Raw genomic sequence first — 17,946 nt, 5'->3', positions numbered from 1 at the left:
AGCTGTGGGAGTCACCCTGTGGGAGGGGTCGACAGATTTGATACAGCTTTAGGAAGTGGAATGGAGAGGTCTAGGTGATTGAACCTGGAGGTGAAAGGGAGAGAGAAGTCAAGGCCAATACTCTGCTTTCTAGGTTGAACGACTAAGCGTTTGGTAATCATTTCCGGTCTTGAGGTATGAGATGCCTGCAAGATATCCCAGAGGATGCAAGGGTGTCTACACAGGTCTGCAGCTTGGAAGAGCAATCTCTGTCGGCACCACCCTTCAGAATGGTTGCATATGGGCGATAATGGGAAGTTGAAGGGAGAGACATGAACACCTGGGATAAAATGAGGAAGAGCTGACACCAGCAGAGTAGATCAAGAAGGCGAAAGACAGACCAAGTGTTCACCAGATGTAATGAACATGTTGGTGACCTTAGCAAGGAGCCTCAAGGGATGTTGGTAAGTGGGAGGCCAAGAGGTGCAACAAGCTTTTTAGAAGTTTGGCCAGTATAGGATAGGGGCGAGGGCTGGGAGAGAGTTCTTGGACGGGACCTGGGTCTGCAGCCCTTTGAGGTTCCAGGAACCCAGCCAAGGCCTGCACAGGGAAGGGTGTCTTCCTTAATCTCAGAGAGCAAGTCATCTCAGCCCAGCCCAGCCTGCTTCCCATCAGGTCTAGATGGTCTTAGGAAAGTCATCCTTAACCCTTAACCTTTAACCCGGGGCGGAGCTGAAGGCTCAGAATCGGAGAGTGCTCCCTCAACTCCCCACGATAAGCCCTACGCTAGGAAGGTTTGCATGCCCAGGGCAAACCCTTGACCCTAATAGCTCATCACCTCCAGTTCCCCAAGACCATGTACTGTGGATGAAAATGCATTTGTTCTCCAACTTCTTAGAGTCTTTAGTGGTCTGACAACCCAAGGTGAACAAATGGAATTGAGAAAAGTAGCACAGAACAATGTGAATGTAGGTTGCCTATGGAATCTTCAGGGAAGAGGAAGATAGTTCTAGGAAAAAAAGGCAAATTGGCTTCAAGCATTTTTATAGATCAAACCTGTTGGGTCACCCCTGTGAACTACATCACCTTCATTGATTCCAGTGACCAGACAGCAGTCAAACCTTTGTTTTTCACTTTATTATACAAAAAAGGGAAAACAAAACTTCCACAGTTGGCTTTAAGCATAGGCAGACACCTCTAAGCCACTCCCTCCCACCTCCCATGATACAAATTCAAGTTGTGGTTGTTGTTGAATCCTACAAAACACTCCTTAAATATTAGAAAAAAAGTTGGGGGCGGGGACGGGGGTCTTCCCACCCCAGCCATCCCATCCCAGTGCCAAAATGCACTCAAGAGTGACCTCTTACAGCACCAACACCCCCACCCTGACAGTCTTGTTTGTACTGTAAGAATTTTTCAATTTTTAAAACAGGAAAAATAAAAGGGCCCCATTGAAAGTTGTTTTTAAATGAAAATACATTCCACTGAAACACAACAGTGTAGGGCAGCCAAATAGGAGACTGGGGTTCTTTGCAGGGCTCTTGGGAAGAAATAGAACCTATAAACCCCGTTACTTAATTCCAGGATTAGGACAAAGGAAGGGGAATGGGAGTGGGGAGTAACCCCCCAGGCCTCCCCACCCCCAGCACCAAGGTCCAAGGCAAAGCAGAGACTGTCTGCCTGCCTTTGGGAGAGGGACCCACCAGCCTCTCTGGGGCCAGGGCCCTTCACCATTCCTGCCCCACTTCTGCGGCACAGTTCCCACTCTTCCCCCATTCCTTGGCTTTCATTCAGAGGGGGAAGGTGGAAAAGCACCAAGCCCCAATTTAATAGGTCATTGACATGATCATAAAAAAAGAACTCTCCAAATTTAGTCAACAAAAAAGTAAGAACTACAGATATAAGGTGACTTGGCTTATTAAGAGGAATAAGGTACCAAAAAATTTGGGAAATGGCTGGGAAGAGTTAGAGACAGCTGAGAAGCGGCTTTTGCAGACTTCTTGCCCAGCTGTGGGGTTGGGGGAGGAGGGAGCAGACCTGAGAAATTAAAGGAAATAGGGGGTGGTGGGAGGATTTAAGGAAAGCTGGAGGGATGTGTAAGATAGGAGCTCCCAGCATATTTCCTGAAGCCCAGGTTCTGAGCCTAGGGTGGCCAGGCTTGGCCCCTCAGATGAGCAGGGGAGGCCTTTTCCACCAAATACAAGCTTTTAAGCTTCACACCATCTTGCCTGTCCTTCCGGAAGCCTTCCTGCTGGACAATGGAGACCAGCAGCTCGGATGCATGTGACCCTGGCAGAGGGAAGCCTGGCCTGGGAAGCATCCTAGCGTGGCTTCGGCACACTCCCCCTAATGGAATCAGAGACTGGGCAAAACAGAGGATGTGGAGAATGGGGTAGCCTCAGTCTGCTCCCACCAGGGTCAACATCTCCCGGCTCTCACCGACCCTTTTTCCAGATTCACAACAAACTGATGTGGGCTCTAGGACAGACCCCCTTACACACACACACACACACACACACACTCTTTTGCACACATCCACAGCTGCACCCATGCTATGTACAGGAACACACATACACATACTCTCTTCCACACACATCAAGACCATTTTTAAAAGGTTCCAAACCTACCCCTAAACCCTCCCTCTCCCAGAAATGACAACAGAGACGGCAGCCGAGATCGGTAGGAAACGTCTCGTTGACAGCTCAGAGCTTAAAAAAAAATATATACACATATATAAAAAACACTTCTGCCCCCTCCCCCATGAATGGGTCCAGGCAGCTCCTTCCTGCAGGGGGCAGGGGAGAGGGCCACCAGGGCAGCGCCTGTTTTCTCGAAGGCACCAGCCCTCCTCTCCCCACATTTCCTGCCTCCAGTTCCAATGCAGGGGTCCAGGTGGCAGGCCCCTCTGGGAAGGAATGGGTCTTCCCCAAGCTTCTACCCCACCTTGGATTGGGCTGCAGGTGTGGAGGGCCTCATCGAACTCTTTGGGACCCCCCCACCCCCACTCTCCGGTATACTGTCCATGCCGGAACTGCAAGTGCAGAAGTCGGTGGGGTGGGCCAGGCTGGTCCTGTGCTGGCTTAGTCTGATGGTTGCTGTCCCTGGAGGAGGACCCCCCAAGGCTGATGTCTCTGAGGCTGCAGAGTCCTGGCCTGGGCTCCTCCAGCCCCCTACCCCCACCGTATTTTTTTTTTTTTTTTTAAAGAAAGAAAGAAAGTGGGGGATGCCAGGGGGGCAGGGGACAGAACATGAGGGAGAAACAAAGGTGGTCAGTTGGGGAGGGGAGCTCCTGGGCTCTCCCTGGCTGCCCTGGGGTGGGGCTGAGCCTCAGTTGGAGTCAGAGTCTGAGGAGTCCCCTGAGGAGGAGGAGCTGGAGCTGCTGCCCTCGGACTCGTTGTCTTCATCCTCATCGTCATCCTCGTCATCATCTTCGTCCTCATCATCCTCTTCATTCTGGGGGGTGAGAAAGGATGTGGAGAGTCATCAGGTGACCGTCCTGGCAGGAATCCCCTCCCCTCCGCACTGTGCCCTGTCTGCCCCACCTCGTCCCCATCCTCGCTCTCGTCCTCGCTGCTGGACTCGGAGGAGTCGCCGCCATCTTCAGAGGAGTCCCCATTCTCATCATCTTCCTCCTCTTCATCCTCATCCTCATCATCCTCATCCTCTTCATCATCCTCCTCGGACTCCTTGGAGGGACAGAGGCACATCAGTGGTCTCTGGTCTCTGCCCAGCCATGCCAGGCAGTCCCACCCACCCCACGCCCCTGCATCTGGGAGGGGCTCCTTACCGACTTGGACTGCAGAGTAGTCCGGCTGGATTTGGGGTTTGGGCCTCGCAGCTTGGTCATGCTCTTACGTTTCTGCAGGATGGGGACACGAAGGTGGCAGCCATGAGTTCCAGACATCCCTGAATTCCCCCACCCCTACCCCACTGCTGCTCTGCTCCCAGACTCACGTTGGAGATGTACTCTTTATATGCTGCACGGTCCTGGGGAGACAGGCTCTGGGGGAGACAGAGGTGGCAAGGGTTGGAATATAGCCAACTACTGCTGACTAAGCATGCTGGCCCGGTGTTAGGCAGTGGGCTGAGCATTTATATATCATCACCCCATCTTACTCCTCCCAGGCTCCCTAGATTTTAGGTCTCTGCAGAGAGCCCCTGTGATCTGAGAACACGGCTCCAATTTTTTTTTGAAACAGGGTCTTGCTCTGTGTCCTGTGTCACCCAGGCTGGAGTGCAGTGGCACAATCTCAGCTCACTGCAGACTTGACCTTCTCAGGCTCAAGTGATCCTTCCAACTCAGCCTCCAGAGTAGCTGGGACTACAGGTGTGTGCCACCACACCATGCTACCTTCTAATTTTTTTTGTAGAGACAGCAGTCTCACTATGTTGCCCAGGATGGTCTTGAACTCCTGGCCTCAAGTGATCCTTCATACCTTGGGCTCCCAAAGTACTAGGATTACAGGCGTGAGCCACTGCACTGGCCCAAGCTCTAGTATTTCTGCTTCTGATGCCCAGAGTCCTTGTATAAGCCACTAAGACTGTTGGTTTTCACATTCTCCCTGTTGCTCTACACAAATGGAAGCTCCCATCAGAGTCTTCCTCACTCTTCCTCACTCCAAAGAAGTACCCCTGTGATGAGTCAGCCTGGCATCATCAACCACACCCCAACACCAAACCCTTGAGCCACAGATGAGGCAGTGGGGCTCGCCGAGCTCCTGAAACAGCAAATCCCCACAATCTTCCTGGGTCCTTGGCCAACCTGCTTTGGTGAGCGGGAAGGACACAGCTGATTCTCTCCACTTTTCAGATCTGACTACTCAACCAAAGCACAGAGGGGAAGCACAAAGGCCAGCAGTCTAGGAGAGGTCCCATGGTCCCAGATGGGGGAGGAAAACGCAGTCTGATTTGGATTCTTCAACTTACTGTGTGACCTTGGACAAATTACTTAACCTCTCTGAGCCTTGTTTTCCTTATCTTTAAAAGGGTGATAGTGGCTGGGGACGGTGGCTCAAGCCTGTAATCCTAGTGCTTTGGGAGGCCAACGTGGGTGGATCACATGAGGTCAGGAGTTCAAGACCAGCCTGCCCAGCATACGGTGAAACCCCATCTCTACTAAAAATACAAAAATTAGCCAGGTGTGGTGGTGTGGTGCACGTCTGTAGCCCCAGCTACTCTGGAGCTGTGGAAGGAGGATCGCTTGAACCTGGGAGGTGGAGGTTGCAGTGAACCAAGATCACACCACTGTACTCCAGCCTGGGCAAGAGAGCAAGACTCTGTCTCAAAATATAAAAATAAAAGGGTGATAGTAACCGTTATCCTGCAGGATTGCGAGGGCATGGAATGAAATCATGAATGAGACCAGCCAGCACAAGTGGGTGGGTGGGCCAGGCTGGGCTGGTGCTGGCTTAGTCTGATGCCTCCCTGTTCCTTCCAAGGGTCCCTTGTCTTCTCACCTTGACCCAGAGGTCCAGGTGCACCTTGTACTGCTTTTGCTGCTCCTCGGCCAGCTTTTTGTAGTGCTCCTTCTGGCTCTGGGAGATGCGCTGCCAGCGGCTGCCTATCTCCACCATGCGCTCCTTCAGCGGCAGGTGGTTCAGCTCCCCATTGGACAGCAGCTCCTGGGAGAACTTCTGGTAACCGTTCCTGGAAGGTGAGGGTGGTACAAGGAGGGTCAGGACCCCAACAAAGCAGCCCTCCAGCCCTGACCCTCCCCCACCTCCAGGGTAGGCTCCAACCCCCAGGCTCACATGGGAGGCTTCTTGGGTTCTCCCTGGAATTTCATCTTCTTGGAAGAATTTGTAGCAGCTGGAGGTGCCCGCATCTCACTCAGCTCTCTCTGGAGGGAGAAAGGTCACACTCACCCCCCAGTCCCACCCCCAAAATACTGTTGCTTCTGCCCCATGCCATCAGCACCTTAGCTGGCTGTCTTTTTCTGTGCTGGGGAGGAAGAGAAACAGGTAGAGCTAGTGAGCAACCTCCTAACAGCTCACGTCTGCAGCAGGCACCACAGTTTACAAGTGCTTTCACAACTGCTCGTGTCCCCAAGTCAGCCTGGAGGCTAGCAATGTCACCCCCACCTTACTGATGAGAGACAGGGGTTCAGAGAAGGAAGCTGAGGCTTGCTGAGGGTCACAGACCAAGACTGGGCCTTCTTGCTCAGAGAGGCTCACCCAAAGGGGAGTGCCCAAGCTTTCAACAAATGGGGTGGCCCCAACCCCATTCCTACCTCGTATCGCTTTTGGTCTTCGGCTGCCTTCTTAATCCACATCAGTTTCTCCTTCTTTTCCATGTTATTCCAGGTCATTTCCATGGCTTTCAAGGCCTTCACCCGGTCATTCTGGGGACCAACAAGGTTATCAGCCGTGGGAGGGCTCACCCGGGGCTGGAGGCTGCAGTACTACCTTTTCCCACCCGTCACCTTGAAGCGGGCCAGGTAGTCGCCGATGACGCTCTGTTGCCAGATCTCCTCAGCTCTCTTGGGGGACTCGGGCAGCTTGCCCCGTTCCTCGCGCTCCCCGCCGGGCTTCCTCTCGGACTGAGCCTTGAGCGCCGCCTCCCGGGCCTTGTACTTGGCCTGCGGGGATGGCCCGGGCGTTAGCCTTCCACCCACCCCCAGGGGGCGCGCGCTCCCCGCGCAGCAGCTCAGGCGCACCCGCCAGCAGGCAGAGGCGTAGGCTGGTGCAGATATCTCCCGCCTGGGGCTCGCCCCCGCCTGGCCCGCAGCGCTCAGCTGACAGCTTCCCGCCTTCCGGCTGCTGGGCGCCGGCCCCACGTCCCAGCCCAGGCACCGCGTGGCTCAGGCTGGCTGAGGCGGCCAGGGGCGAGGTGGCGCGGCCTGCCAAGGGGAGGAGGGGGCCCTGGCAGCCCCGCTGAGGGCACGGCGCTCCGCCAGGCAGCCTGACCTTCTTCTTCTCAGACAGATCGTTCCACATTCGGGCCAGCAGGCGGGTCAGCTCACTCTCGGAGAGCTCAGGCCGCTCCTCCTGCAGCTGCCGCCGCTTCTCCTCCGAGAAGATGAACATGGCCGACACGGGCCGCTTGGGCTTCTCGGAGCCGCCCTGTCCAGGTGCAGAGGGTCGGGGTCCGTGGTGCTGCCAGGGAGCCCAGTCTTGCCCACCCTCCCTGCGCGGCCGTACCCTCTGCCCACCTTGCCCCCTTCCTGGGCTGGTTTCTTGGAGGCGGGGCTGGTGGCCTGCTTCTTGTTGATGTTCAGCATCTTCTCCTCCCCCAAGACCCGCTGCTGCTCCTCCTCAGGCAGGCTCTGGAGAGGAAAGAGGGGCACAGGGCTCACAAGGGCTCTGCCTGCCAAGCCCCAGTCCTCTCTGCCCACTGCCCTACCTGAGGAACACTTACCTCGAGGAAACGGAGCAGCTCCACCTCGTAATCTTTCTTTTTCTGGGAAAGTGAGTGGAGTCAGGATCATTCTGGTGACAGTGTCACCACAGACCCTGCAGTACTCGGAGGACAGTGACCTTCAGTGGGCCTCCAGAGCCTGGGTGTGGGCTGGACTCCCTGCCTGGATGGGCTCAGTTGCTAAGCCCAGCCCAGCCCCACACCGAATTGGAGGCAAGTACCCAAGGCATACGCCACCAGGGACTGACTAGCCCAAGATGGGATCAGACCTCATGCTTCAAAACCCCAAGGCAGGGTGGCCCCTGCCACAGCTCACCTGGTCACACTTCTTGTGATAGGCGTCCTTCTCCTTCTGGGACAGCAGCTTCCACTGCTGGCTGCACAGCACCATGCGTTCCGTGCTGGGCACGTCCTTCATGTTGGCCATGAGCTCTGCGCAGTACAGCGAGTAGCTGTTCCTATCAGAGCGGCGGGGAGAGAGGCGCAGCCCGTGAGCGAGCAGGACAGCAGGCCTCCTCACCGGCAGAGCCCAGCCCAACTTCCCAGCTGCCCACTTGCCCACCCACCACAGGGCAGCACTCACGGAGGTGGCTTAGTGGGTCGCCCATCAAACTTGTCCTTGAGCTGGCGTTCAGCTTTGGTGAGGGTGGACTTGGTGATACCCTCCTCACTGATGTTCAGTTCTGGGTGCTTCTGGATATAGTCTCTCATGATCTCCTGCAGAGCCAGGTGAGGGGATGGAGGGCAATGGGGTGTGGGGTTAGCTGGGGCAGGGGCACGGGGAGAGCCGCTGGGGAGGGCAGGCAGGGAGCAAAGCTGGGGATGGCTGCACATCAATGGTGTCACATGAGACATGGTGCCCTGCCCTGCCCTAGCCTTAGATCTCATGGGGGTGGGGGGTGAGGAAGGTAGGGGCAGAGGTGAGGGGCCCAGAAGGCCCCTCCCTCAACAGAGGATGGGGAGTGACACCTCCCGCAGAGTGCGGTGGCCACGGAGTCGGAGGGCAGAGGCTCGTGAAGAGCCGGACAGGGAGGAGCGCAGCGGAAGCCTAACCTCGTACTCCTTCCGCTGCTCCAGGGCCTTATGAATCCATTTCAGCCTCTTTTTGTCCGAGAGCTGAGACCACTGCTTCCCCAGGGAGTCCTTCACCTCCTTCGTAGTGGCCTGCAAACCAAAAGCCGTCAGACACGCACAGGCAGCCAGGGGCAGGGGGAGGGGGGAAGGGGGCACAGAGGCCCCCGCCCCCTCAGGCCATGGGAGGTCACATCAGTGTCCCCCACAGGCCAGGAGAGGAAGGTGGAGAGGCGGAGATCCCGCCTGGGTGCAAGGGGACTGGCTCATACACACACGCACGCACACGCTCGCACGCCAGCTGGCCCGGGCCCTGTCCATGCAGCCCACCCCTGGGGAGGGGCCTCCTCTCCTGCTCCCCTGCACCGTGCCCGGCCGACCTGGTGCGGCTCCCCCCGGCCACCGCCGTGCATCCTCCACCCCCAGCCCTTGGCCGGACACTCACGTCTGGCCGCACTTTGAGATACACCTTCTTCTCGTGGGTGTACCACAGCTGCTGGGGGGTTTTGGGCTTCTCTGGGATGTCCGATTTCTTGGCATTCTGGATTAGGTCGGGGTGATCCTCCCTAGCCAGGACATGGGGAGCAAGGATCAGCAGGGGACGCTGCCAGGGCAGACCCAAGCTAGCTGTCCCACCCACCAAGCCTCCTGGGCCTTTCAGCTGGGGCTCAGTGGGACAGGGGCTGCCTGCCTGTCCCTGCCCCTGAGCATGACACACTAGGGCTCACATGTGACCCATCCTCTTCCATGCCTCAGAGATGGCAAACTCCAGGCTCTGGCCAGGGTTAGCCTATTCTGCTGCCCCCGGTTCCCCAGAGCCCTCCTCTGGGCTCCGCCGCCTTACCTGAATCGGGCCAGGTTTCGCTCGAACTCCTGTTTCTCTCTCTGGAAGTCCTGAATATATTTCATCTGGGGGGAGGAGGGGATAGGGTCACCCAGGACCCAAGAGTATCTCGCCCTGAGCTATGAAGGCCACCCAGACCCCTCCTCGCTGGCTCTTCTGCCTCCCACGCTGTGATGCAGGGAGTGGAGGCTGGCGCCCTGCCCGCCTCCCGGCGGGACTCACCACAGAGCAGACCTGCCGGCTTCTACCACAGATGGTGGGAGCTGCAGGGGCTGCCCAGACACTGAATCCTATATCCTATTCTCTCCTTCTGAGCGACAGTCCCAGAAGGGGGCCGTGGCATTACCCATGGTCACACAGTGCGCAGTGGCAGCGCTGAGGCTCCCCGACTCATTTCTCCAACACCACAGAAACTCTCACAGTGGAGTCAGGTGCAGGCCTTGTTCCCTCTTCTCACTGTCTGAGGCAGCTGACATTAGTCTGGCCCCTTGGAGGTGGCCTCTACATAGGGCCAGGGCTGGGCTGAGTCCTCTTTCCAAGGCATGAGGGCAGATTGTGTGGAGGGGAACCCAGAGTAAGTTCTTCCAGTACAAGTCACAGCCAGCTGCCCTGCATCTTCCTGCCCATTTCTGACACCATTACCTTCTTCCCTTTCTCTAGGATCCCAGCTGTCTGTCCCCTCCAGCCCTCCCTCCCTCAGCCCACCCATTCTCTCCCACCACTTGGCTTCCCTTCCCTTCATCACCCCCTTTTTGGCCTCTCCACTGCATTCCCACCCTCACCTCACTCCCTCCCTGCATCTTTCCCCACTTCTGCATAGTCTCCCTCTTGTTCCTCTTGTTCCTTTCCAATGTGTCTTTCTCTTCATCAACCTCCTCTCTTGGCTCCCATGCAATGTCCATCTCTTCTTTCGTCCTCGCAGGCTCACAAGAGTGGCACTGGCAGGTGCCAGGAGCTCATGGCAATTGAGCCCAACCCACCTCTTATAGAAGTACCAGACAGAGAGAGGCAGCGCTCCTTTCCCATAGTTCCCACAGAAAACCAGAAGCAGAGCTCAGCCTCCTCTTCCCCAATCTCAGTCCTCCTCAGACAAGTTTTAGAGCTGGAGAACACCACACAGACCTGGCTCACCTCACATAAGGACCAGGCCCAGAGAAGTAAAATGACTTACCAAAGGTCCCATACACAGCAATTCAGTGGCAGAGCCAGGAGAGCAGGCCCAAGTCTTGTGCTCCCCAGGACAGCACCTCATCCACTCTACCAGTTTCTTCTGGCCTTCCCTGACTCTAACTCCAGAGCTTGGCCTCTCCCTCCCATCCCATGAGTGTTTGGGTGTGTGCAGCCAGCTGTCCAACATCCTCATCAAAAGAGTCAACAACAGTTCCAGCAATCCATACCCCTGCTCTGCTTGGGTAGTGGTTGCCGACAGCTGGCTTTTTTGGGTACAGCACCAAGGGCATGTTAGTCTGCAGCCAGAGTATGCCAACCAGGAAAAAGGGCTACTAATAGCATGGCGGTGGCCGGTGCCACCTTTTGAGAACTGGCTGTGTATGGCTTTGTTTCCTCTCTAAGCAGATGTGCTTCTTGTCTTTCCCGCTGCCCTTCCCCATCTATCCCTGGCTCTGTCTCCTTGTCCAGTGTCTCTTCTTTGTGTCCCGTCCCCATCCCATCTTCCTCGTGTCCCATCTGCAGGGCTCCTCCAATGTTTTGCTGCCTTTCTCTGGGAGGGACCTCCTGAGCTCTGTGCGTGACTGCAGCCCTGCCTGGGAGGCTTGGGCAACCCTCCAACCAGAGTTAATGCTTTGATGGTCTGGGACAGTACCCCACCTCTGCAAGGAACAGTATGAGGCCAGGAGGGACGATGTGTGTCCTTGAGTGAACATGTGTGCGTGGAGAAGGAAGTGCACTTCACAGGTGGACATGGCAGTAACAGCACTGGACTGGGACTCTGGGGCACTAAATCCTGCTCTAGTATCAATAGTTGTGTCACCCGGGACACTTAACCCTCTTGCACCTCAGTTCCTTGCCCACAAAACTGGGATAACCTTTTCCTGGGGTTACCTTTATGAAGACATTGCAAATATTAGATGAGACCATGACGGGAAACGTCATAGAGAGTGAAGAAGTACTGCGCAGCCTAACAGTGAGGATGGGTGTATGGGGGAGAGAGCCTGATGAAACAGAATGCTGTGGGTTTTCTGTAGGGGGAAAGGTTGGTCTGAGCATCTGCTCTCTGGTTTACATCTGTGGTGGTGCCTGTGCCTGAACACGTGTGGGCCGAGGAAGGGACGATCAGGTGTGCCTGCCCAGGACCTACTCTGCTGTGCTGACTCACCCTTGTCCCTGATGCCAGGTCTCTCCAAGGCCTACCTCCAACCGACCCACACCACACCAGCTGCTCCCAGCCTCTCCCCTCCTCCCACCTTAACTCTCCTCCCCCCCACCTTCTTCTTCTCCGGAAGCTCCTTGTATTTCTTGGACAGAATCTTGGTTAGGTCCAGGTTGCTCATCTCAGGGTGGAGTTTCGCATACTTGGCCCGCTTCTCCATGAAGAAGCGGAAATAAGGGGTCAGGGGCTTCTTTGGGAAGTCTGGGTGTTTCTGGAAGAAGGGACAAGGAACAAGGACACAATGGAAGTCAAATACCATCCGTTCTTCGGATCTTTCCTCCCCTACCCCTCATGCTCCTCCTCCTAGTAACTCACCTTCAGTTTTTTGCCTTTGTAAGGATTTTTAACATGTTCCTGAGCATCGAGGATCAATTCTGTCAATGTACGGAACTTCCTCACCTGGAGGAAGAGGGGCGGGAGGAAGGGGAAGTTGGGAAAAGGAAAATGCCACACAGTAGCATACCCCCATCTTATAACGGGTCTCTTCTACTCTTTACTAGACTAAATTTACCAAAGAAGAGCAGAGGCCAACAGCCAAATGAAGCAGGCAGCCTGACACCCAGGCACTGGCCCATGCCTACCACAGAGGCCCAGGCAGTCAGTACACACCAAAGGCCAGCAACAAGGGGACTACCTGACCTCAACCTGGTTGTCCATGCCAGCACCTCCTTCAATCTCAGCATGCTAGCACCTCTGTCAATCTCAGCACAGCTCAGGCTGTTTGGCTCAAGACCACCCAGATAGAAAGTGGCATAACTTTAAGCCAGTGCTGTCAACCGTGCCACCTCCCAAAATGCAAAGGGGCAGGTAGAGAGCTAACGGGCGACCACATGAACGCCTCTCCTGGTCTCTTTCCTTCCTGTTTACAGCCTGTTTCACTTCCCCTACCACGGCTGAGGAGGGGGTAATGTGTGTATGTGTATGTGTGTGTGTCAGAAAGGGGGGATCAGTTACCTCGTTAGAAATCTCCACCCATTTGAGCTTGCACATGTCTCCAGAAAAGTCCTTAAATGCAACTTTTTCCCAGTCCATATGTGATTCGGTGGTTTTGAATTTGGAGCTGTCATTGGATGGAAGGTTGTTCTTCATGCATTCCAGTAAAGTCAGCATGTCTTCTTGGGACCAACGGTCTGGTGAAGGGTAACAGAGGCCATCATGCCTGGCTCACGCTATCCCCCCAATCTGTTCCCCAGTTCTTGAGTGCTCAACTCTTCCTCCCTAAGGCATCCCAGCCCCTGGTTGCTTCCCATCTGAAGGCAGAGACAAGATATGGCTCAGCCCTAAGGAAACTGTGGCCATATTGGATGAGGGCAGGGACTCCAGTCCAGACCCTGCTATACCTAGAAAGCCAGGCTCAAACTCAAGTCTGGCTTGCTTCAAAGCTATTATCATTTCTACTGTGCCAAGTTGCAACAGGCAGCTATTTGCTGTAAGGGGAAGAGGGGTGGAAATGAAGGTACAGTGATTCAGGACTTTGTGGGAGATGAGGTAGCTTGTCAGAGAAGGAGGGAAGCAAGGAGGCAATGTAACTAAATGTGCTGCCAAGTTCAAGTTCTGAGTGGATATTCTAAATGTGCAAGGACTGAGGATGGGATGTGGGCAGTAAGGAAAACTCATGCAGGTGTCTTTCCTGCACAGCTGGAAACCAATGTTAGAGATACCCACTATCCCCTAGCCCCTCAAGGCAGATCAAGGGAGAATTTCTGGCAAATAAGAAAAAGGAAACAGAAACAGAAGCAGGATACATGGCAACTCTGAGGCAAAGTAGGCAGGTGCATAAAAGCTCTCAGGGCCCTGATCCAGGGAGAACCCCCAGAATTACACGCTGTCTTGTCAGCCCAACTCCCCAGGGAAGCAAGACCAGGTCTGGACCAGTTATTTTTAGCCACTGAAATGTAGCCCCAGAGAGCTCTAGGCCTCTGTGGATGGGCTGGGAGAATAGCCACCCAAGGCCAGAAGTCAAAAGGGCTCTCCATTTTCATTTGCATCTCGTAACCTAGGCCAGGGATTCTGAGGACCCACAATCCCCTCTCCCCTCAATGTCCCACAAGCATGGCCAGCTGCCCAGCTCCATCCTACCCTCCACCCCCATCCAGACTGGATCACTGCTGAATGAGGCAGAGATCTAGTTGAGTACATATATCCCATGGCTTGGGGCCTCAAAACACCAAAACAGCCCTCTTCTCCACCTGCCTCTACAAAAGCCTCATGGTCCTCCTAAAAAGTCTGAGAAGCCTTCCCTAACCGCTTCCTGACCCTTCCTCTACAGTCATCATTCTTCCCATTCCAGGACACAGGGCTGGGACACACTGGGCGAATCCCAGAAGGCAAGCCTCCTCTAACATAGGGTGTGAGGGACAGGGAGAGAGGGGAGGTAAGCCACTCCAGGCCAAAAAATTTGGATTCAGCCAAACCCCAAGTGTGGGAGATGCTTGATTCATAAATACTCAAGGCATTTTCTCCCCCAATTCAGTGTATGCAGACTGGAAAAGCCCTTGAAGAAGGCAGTGTGCCCCACAGCCACGAGGCAAAGAGGGTTTAAGTTTCAGAGGGCTGGGAGTGGATGCCCCTACCTTGGCCTTTGGGGGCGGCCATTTCCAGGTCTGTGGGGCAGTCGGCTTCTCCGTTCATCCTCCAGCTGTCCAGCCACCTCCTCGGTCGTGCTGGCCGGGCAACCCGGAGTCAAAGCCACCTCACCCTTTGGAAGACATACAAGTTCCCACTCAGGAAGGCTGAGAAGTGAACGACTTTCTAACCCTCCCCGCCCAGAGTAAAGGGGGGCAGGTCCACGCTCTCAGAGACCCAGCCATGACCTTATTAGACTTAAGGGGTCTCTGGGAGGGGGAATACGCCCCTCCTCTTCTTCCTGACCCCCCTCCCCCAGCCCCTGCGGCCCGACTCCGCGGTGCGCGCCCTCCCCTGCCCACGCGAGGGCCTGCTCCCAGCTCCCGCGTGCAGCGAGCTCCCGCCCTCCGCCCCCCTTCCCCAACCCCAGCCAAAAAAAAAAAAAAAAAAAATCTCCTCCTCCTCTGAGCGCCCGCCCCGGGGAGGCCCCAGGCTGGAGGGCGGGGGAAGAGGAAGGGCGGGTAAAGGGCGCGCGCGGCCACGGAAGCGGGCACGCGCCCCAGTCTCCTCCTCCCGCCTCCCCCCAGCCGGTTCCCCCAGCCTCCGCAACCCGGCGGGGACCCGGACGCAGCGCAGCCGCCGCCAGCCCCGGAGCGCAGCGGCCGCACCGCCCCCGGGGACCGGATCCGGATTCCCGCCGCTCCCCCCTCCCGGGCTCCCTTCGCCGTCCCCGCCCGCACAGGCGGGCGAACAGCCGGAGAGAAGCGGCCTAGCCTGCCCCCCGCCCCCGAGCCACCCACCCCGGCCAGAGGCGCCGCTACCACCCAGCCACCCCGACGCGCACGGAGGAGCCCGGCACAGAGGCGCGACCGCGGCGGGAACCGCCGCCTCCTCCCCCGAGCCTGCGGCCCAGCCCCGCCGGCGCCCCCGCCCCGGCCTCCGGGGAGCCGAGCCAAGGAGAGGGCGGGAGGACGGCGGCCGGGAGGCGGGGGCGCAGCGCTCACCGGCCCCGCCGCCCCCTCCGGCGGCCGGGGAGAACTGCGCCTGCCGGATCCGAGAAGCGCGGGCTCCTCCGCCAGCGGCCGTGGCTCGGCTCAGGCCTCGCTTCCTGCCTTCCCCTCCCCCGGCTCTCGGCGTCCTCCCAAGTGCCCTGGTCTGCTCGCGCCCGGTCCCCTGCTCGGTGGTCGCTCCGGGTCCCTGCTGGGCGCCCACCGCACCCCGCGGTTCGCTCCCTGCTGTCCGGCCCCGAACCCAGCGCGCGTCCTCAGCCGCCTCGGTTACCCGGCGCAGCGCGGCCTCCGGGCTTCCCGCTCCGGCGGCTCCCTCCCCGGCTCTGAGTGGCGGCGCCCTCCCCCGCTCGGCCGGGCACAGCCGCAGCTCCCTCCCGCGGCGGCAGCGGCTCCTCCTCCGGGCGAGGCGGCGGCGCTGGGGCGGCGGCTGCTGCTGCTGTGGCGGCGGCGGCGGCTGTGGCTGCTGCCTGCTGCTCCTCGCGGCGAAAAGCACAAAGCACAGCGCCCTCCGCCTGCAGGCAGCCCGCCCGCCGCCGGCCCCGGCCTCAGCTCGCACGCCCCCCGCCGCCGCCGCAGCCTCAGCCGCCGGAGCGGGGAGGAGGAGGGAGAAGGGAGGAGGAGGAGCGGGAGGGGGGCGGGAGAAGCGGGGCAGCGAGCGCGTCCTTCCCCGTAGAGCGCACACCGACCCCCGGGGAGCGAGCGCCAGCCCGCCCGCCTCGCCGGCTCCGCTCCCTCCCACAGCCTGCCCGGGCGGGCTCCGCGGGGGGCAGCTGGGAGGAGGGGCGGGAGCTGGGGGGACCCGGGCGGCCGAGGCGGAGGGAAGGAAGGAGGGGAGGGGGGTGGTGGTGGTGCTGGTGCTGGTGGCGGCGGCGGCTGCGGCTGCTGCTGCTGCTGCTGCTGCCGCCGCCGCCGGGGAAGGGGGGGGCGCCGGGGCAGGGAGACACGCAGCCGCCCGGATGGCGGCGGGGCTCGGAGCCGGGGCGGGCGGGCGCCCAGAGCGACCTCGCCAGACCCGCGGGGAAACTAGCAGGCTTTGCCGGCGCGGGAGGGAGGGCCGAGGCGCGGTCGCGGAGAGGGTGCCCGGAGGGGTCCCCGGCGGCCGGGAAGGCTTGGGGGACGCCCACAGCCCTGCTCCGGAGCTCTCCCCCAAGTCCTCCCAGCTCAGACTAGGGCTTCCAGGCCAGCTCTCTCCCGCCTCCCGGAGCGAGCGGTCCGCGCCCACCCTCATCCCCCGGAGCGTGGCCACTGGTTTGGGGCGCACGCACGCCGATCGCGGCGTCCAGCTTCGGCGCCTACCTTGCGGTCCTCTCATTGCCGAACGGTACATAGGGAACTTTAAAAAAAACCCAAAACCGAAAATCTCTGCATTAAAAAAAAAAAAAAATCCCCGTTGCTCTTTACACCCCGGAAACGGCGAGGGAACGACGGGCTCCGGCGGAGGGGCCGCTGTGGGAGCCGGTTCAATCCAGCCCGGCATGGCTCCCCAGGCCTGCCCGGGCGCATGGAGATCGGTGCCGCCGCCACTCGTAGCAACCCCTCTCCCCCGAAATCCGCGGCGCCCGGGCTCACTTACCGAGCGTGTGGATGGGAGCGCAGGCCGGGGGCACCTGGGAGCACGGCGGGCGGAAGAGCCGAGCCCCAGCTCCGCTGCAGCCGACGGCGGGGCAGCGAGTCGCCAGACAAAGCCCGAGATGGCGAAGCGGAGCGACGGCTAATGGCGAGCCCCACGCGCCGCGCTCCGCCCGCCCCGCTCCGCCCGCCCGCCCGCCCGCCTCGGCGCAGCGCAGCGCCGCTCCGAGCGCTTGCCCGTCAGAGCCGCCTCGGCGCCGCCGCCTCCCGGGCCACCCCGGTCTCGCCTGGCCCCTCCGCCTCCTCCGGGCGGCTCAGCCTCACCCCTTCCCTCCCACTGCTTTAGGGGTTGCACAAAAAAAAAAATTTTTTTTTAAAGTAAAATGATTTTCTTCCTTTTTTTTCTTTTCTCCTTTTTTTCCCCTTTTTTGCAGGGCGGGCGTGTTGAGACTTTTGGATTTTTCAGCCCGCAGCTCGCACTCACCTGCGAAGCCGCCGGGAGGGCTAGGGGTGGGGGCGCGCGGGGCTGGAGCCGGCGAGCGCGGGTTGAAAGCCAGCCAAGCTCTGCAGCGCCCGACCCGGGCGTGTACGCCGCCGCCAGTCCCCGCAGAGAAATCGTCCTCCTACCCCCGCCTCCATCGCTCTGCGTTTCTCTTCCAATCAGCCGGTCGCTTGGTGGCTCCTCCATTCTCCGGCCAAGCCCAGCTGCCTAGAGCGAGCTCCACTCCTCCATCTGTTCGCCGGGGTCCTCGCTCCCCTGCCGGGGCCGGCGAGGCGGCGTGAGGCCGGAGGGGGATTTGCAAGGAAACCTGCCTGCTTCCCGCTCCCATTGCTCCATCCCCGCTGCCTCCTGCCTCCTGCCTCCTGCTTCTCTCCTGCGTCTTTCCAACTCTCCCCTGTCGCCACTGGTGTGTGTCTGAGTGTGTGCGCGGTTTTTTTTTTTTTTTTTTTTATTGCTCTTTGCTTTTGCAACCCTGAAGCAAAAGGGAGGGGGGGTTAGTTACAGGAAAAAAAAAAAAAAAAAAAGCGAGAAAGAAGCTCTTAGATTTGCAACACATCGGAAAACCGGGGGAGCACCCCGCCTTATCCGATCTCCATGCTCCGCGAGGGCCTTCCGGGTTTTAAAAGGACGAGCTTCTCAATGTCCCCCCTCTTCGCTGGGT

At 58.4% G+C, this 17,946-nt stretch overlaps 1 protein-coding gene across 4 annotated transcripts; it reads right to left on the bottom strand.

The window, feature by feature from the left end:
* Positions 1-1,097: 1,097 nt before the first annotated feature.
* UBTF (upstream binding transcription factor) lies at positions 1,098-17,701 on the bottom strand. Of its 4 annotated transcripts, none has more exons than XM_033182776.1 (21): positions 17,268-17,701; positions 14,213-14,337; positions 12,594-12,769; positions 11,955-12,038; positions 11,695-11,850; positions 9,251-9,315; positions 8,852-8,972; positions 8,389-8,499; positions 7,919-8,052; positions 7,652-7,793; positions 7,336-7,377; positions 7,130-7,243; positions 6,885-7,040; positions 6,401-6,556; positions 6,209-6,319; positions 5,730-5,818; positions 5,436-5,625; positions 3,934-3,981; positions 3,767-3,838; positions 3,522-3,665; positions 2,656-3,432 (listed from the first exon to the last, which is right to left on the bottom strand). In XM_033182776.1, the coding sequence occupies exons 2-21, from the start codon at positions 14,268-14,270 to the stop codon at positions 3,307-3,309; spliced, it is 2,295 nt and encodes a 764-aa protein (XP_033038667.1). In that variant the 5' UTR covers positions 14,271-14,337; positions 17,268-17,701; the 3' UTR covers positions 2,656-3,306. The 4 variants fall into 4 exon arrangements, with proteins under 4 accessions (XP_033038669.1, XP_033038667.1, XP_033038666.1 ...); XM_033182775.1 differs by lacking the exon at positions 17,268-17,701 and adding an exon at positions 15,486-15,707; XM_033182778.1 differs by lacking the exons at positions 8,389-8,499; positions 17,268-17,701 and adding an exon at positions 16,788-16,930 and having other exon boundaries at positions 1,098-3,432.
* Positions 17,702-17,946: the final 245 nt, after the last annotated feature.

The sequence above is a fragment of the Trachypithecus francoisi genome, unplaced genomic scaffold, assembly GCF_009764315.1.
Source record: "Trachypithecus francoisi isolate TF-2019V2 unplaced genomic scaffold, Tfra_2.0 Lachesis_group20, whole genome shotgun sequence".
NCBI classification, from domain to species: Eukaryota; Metazoa; Chordata; class Mammalia; order Primates; family Cercopithecidae; genus Trachypithecus; species Trachypithecus francoisi.
Note: the sequence above shows the minus strand (reverse complement) of the source record. Positions and strands in the feature narration are given on the sequence as shown.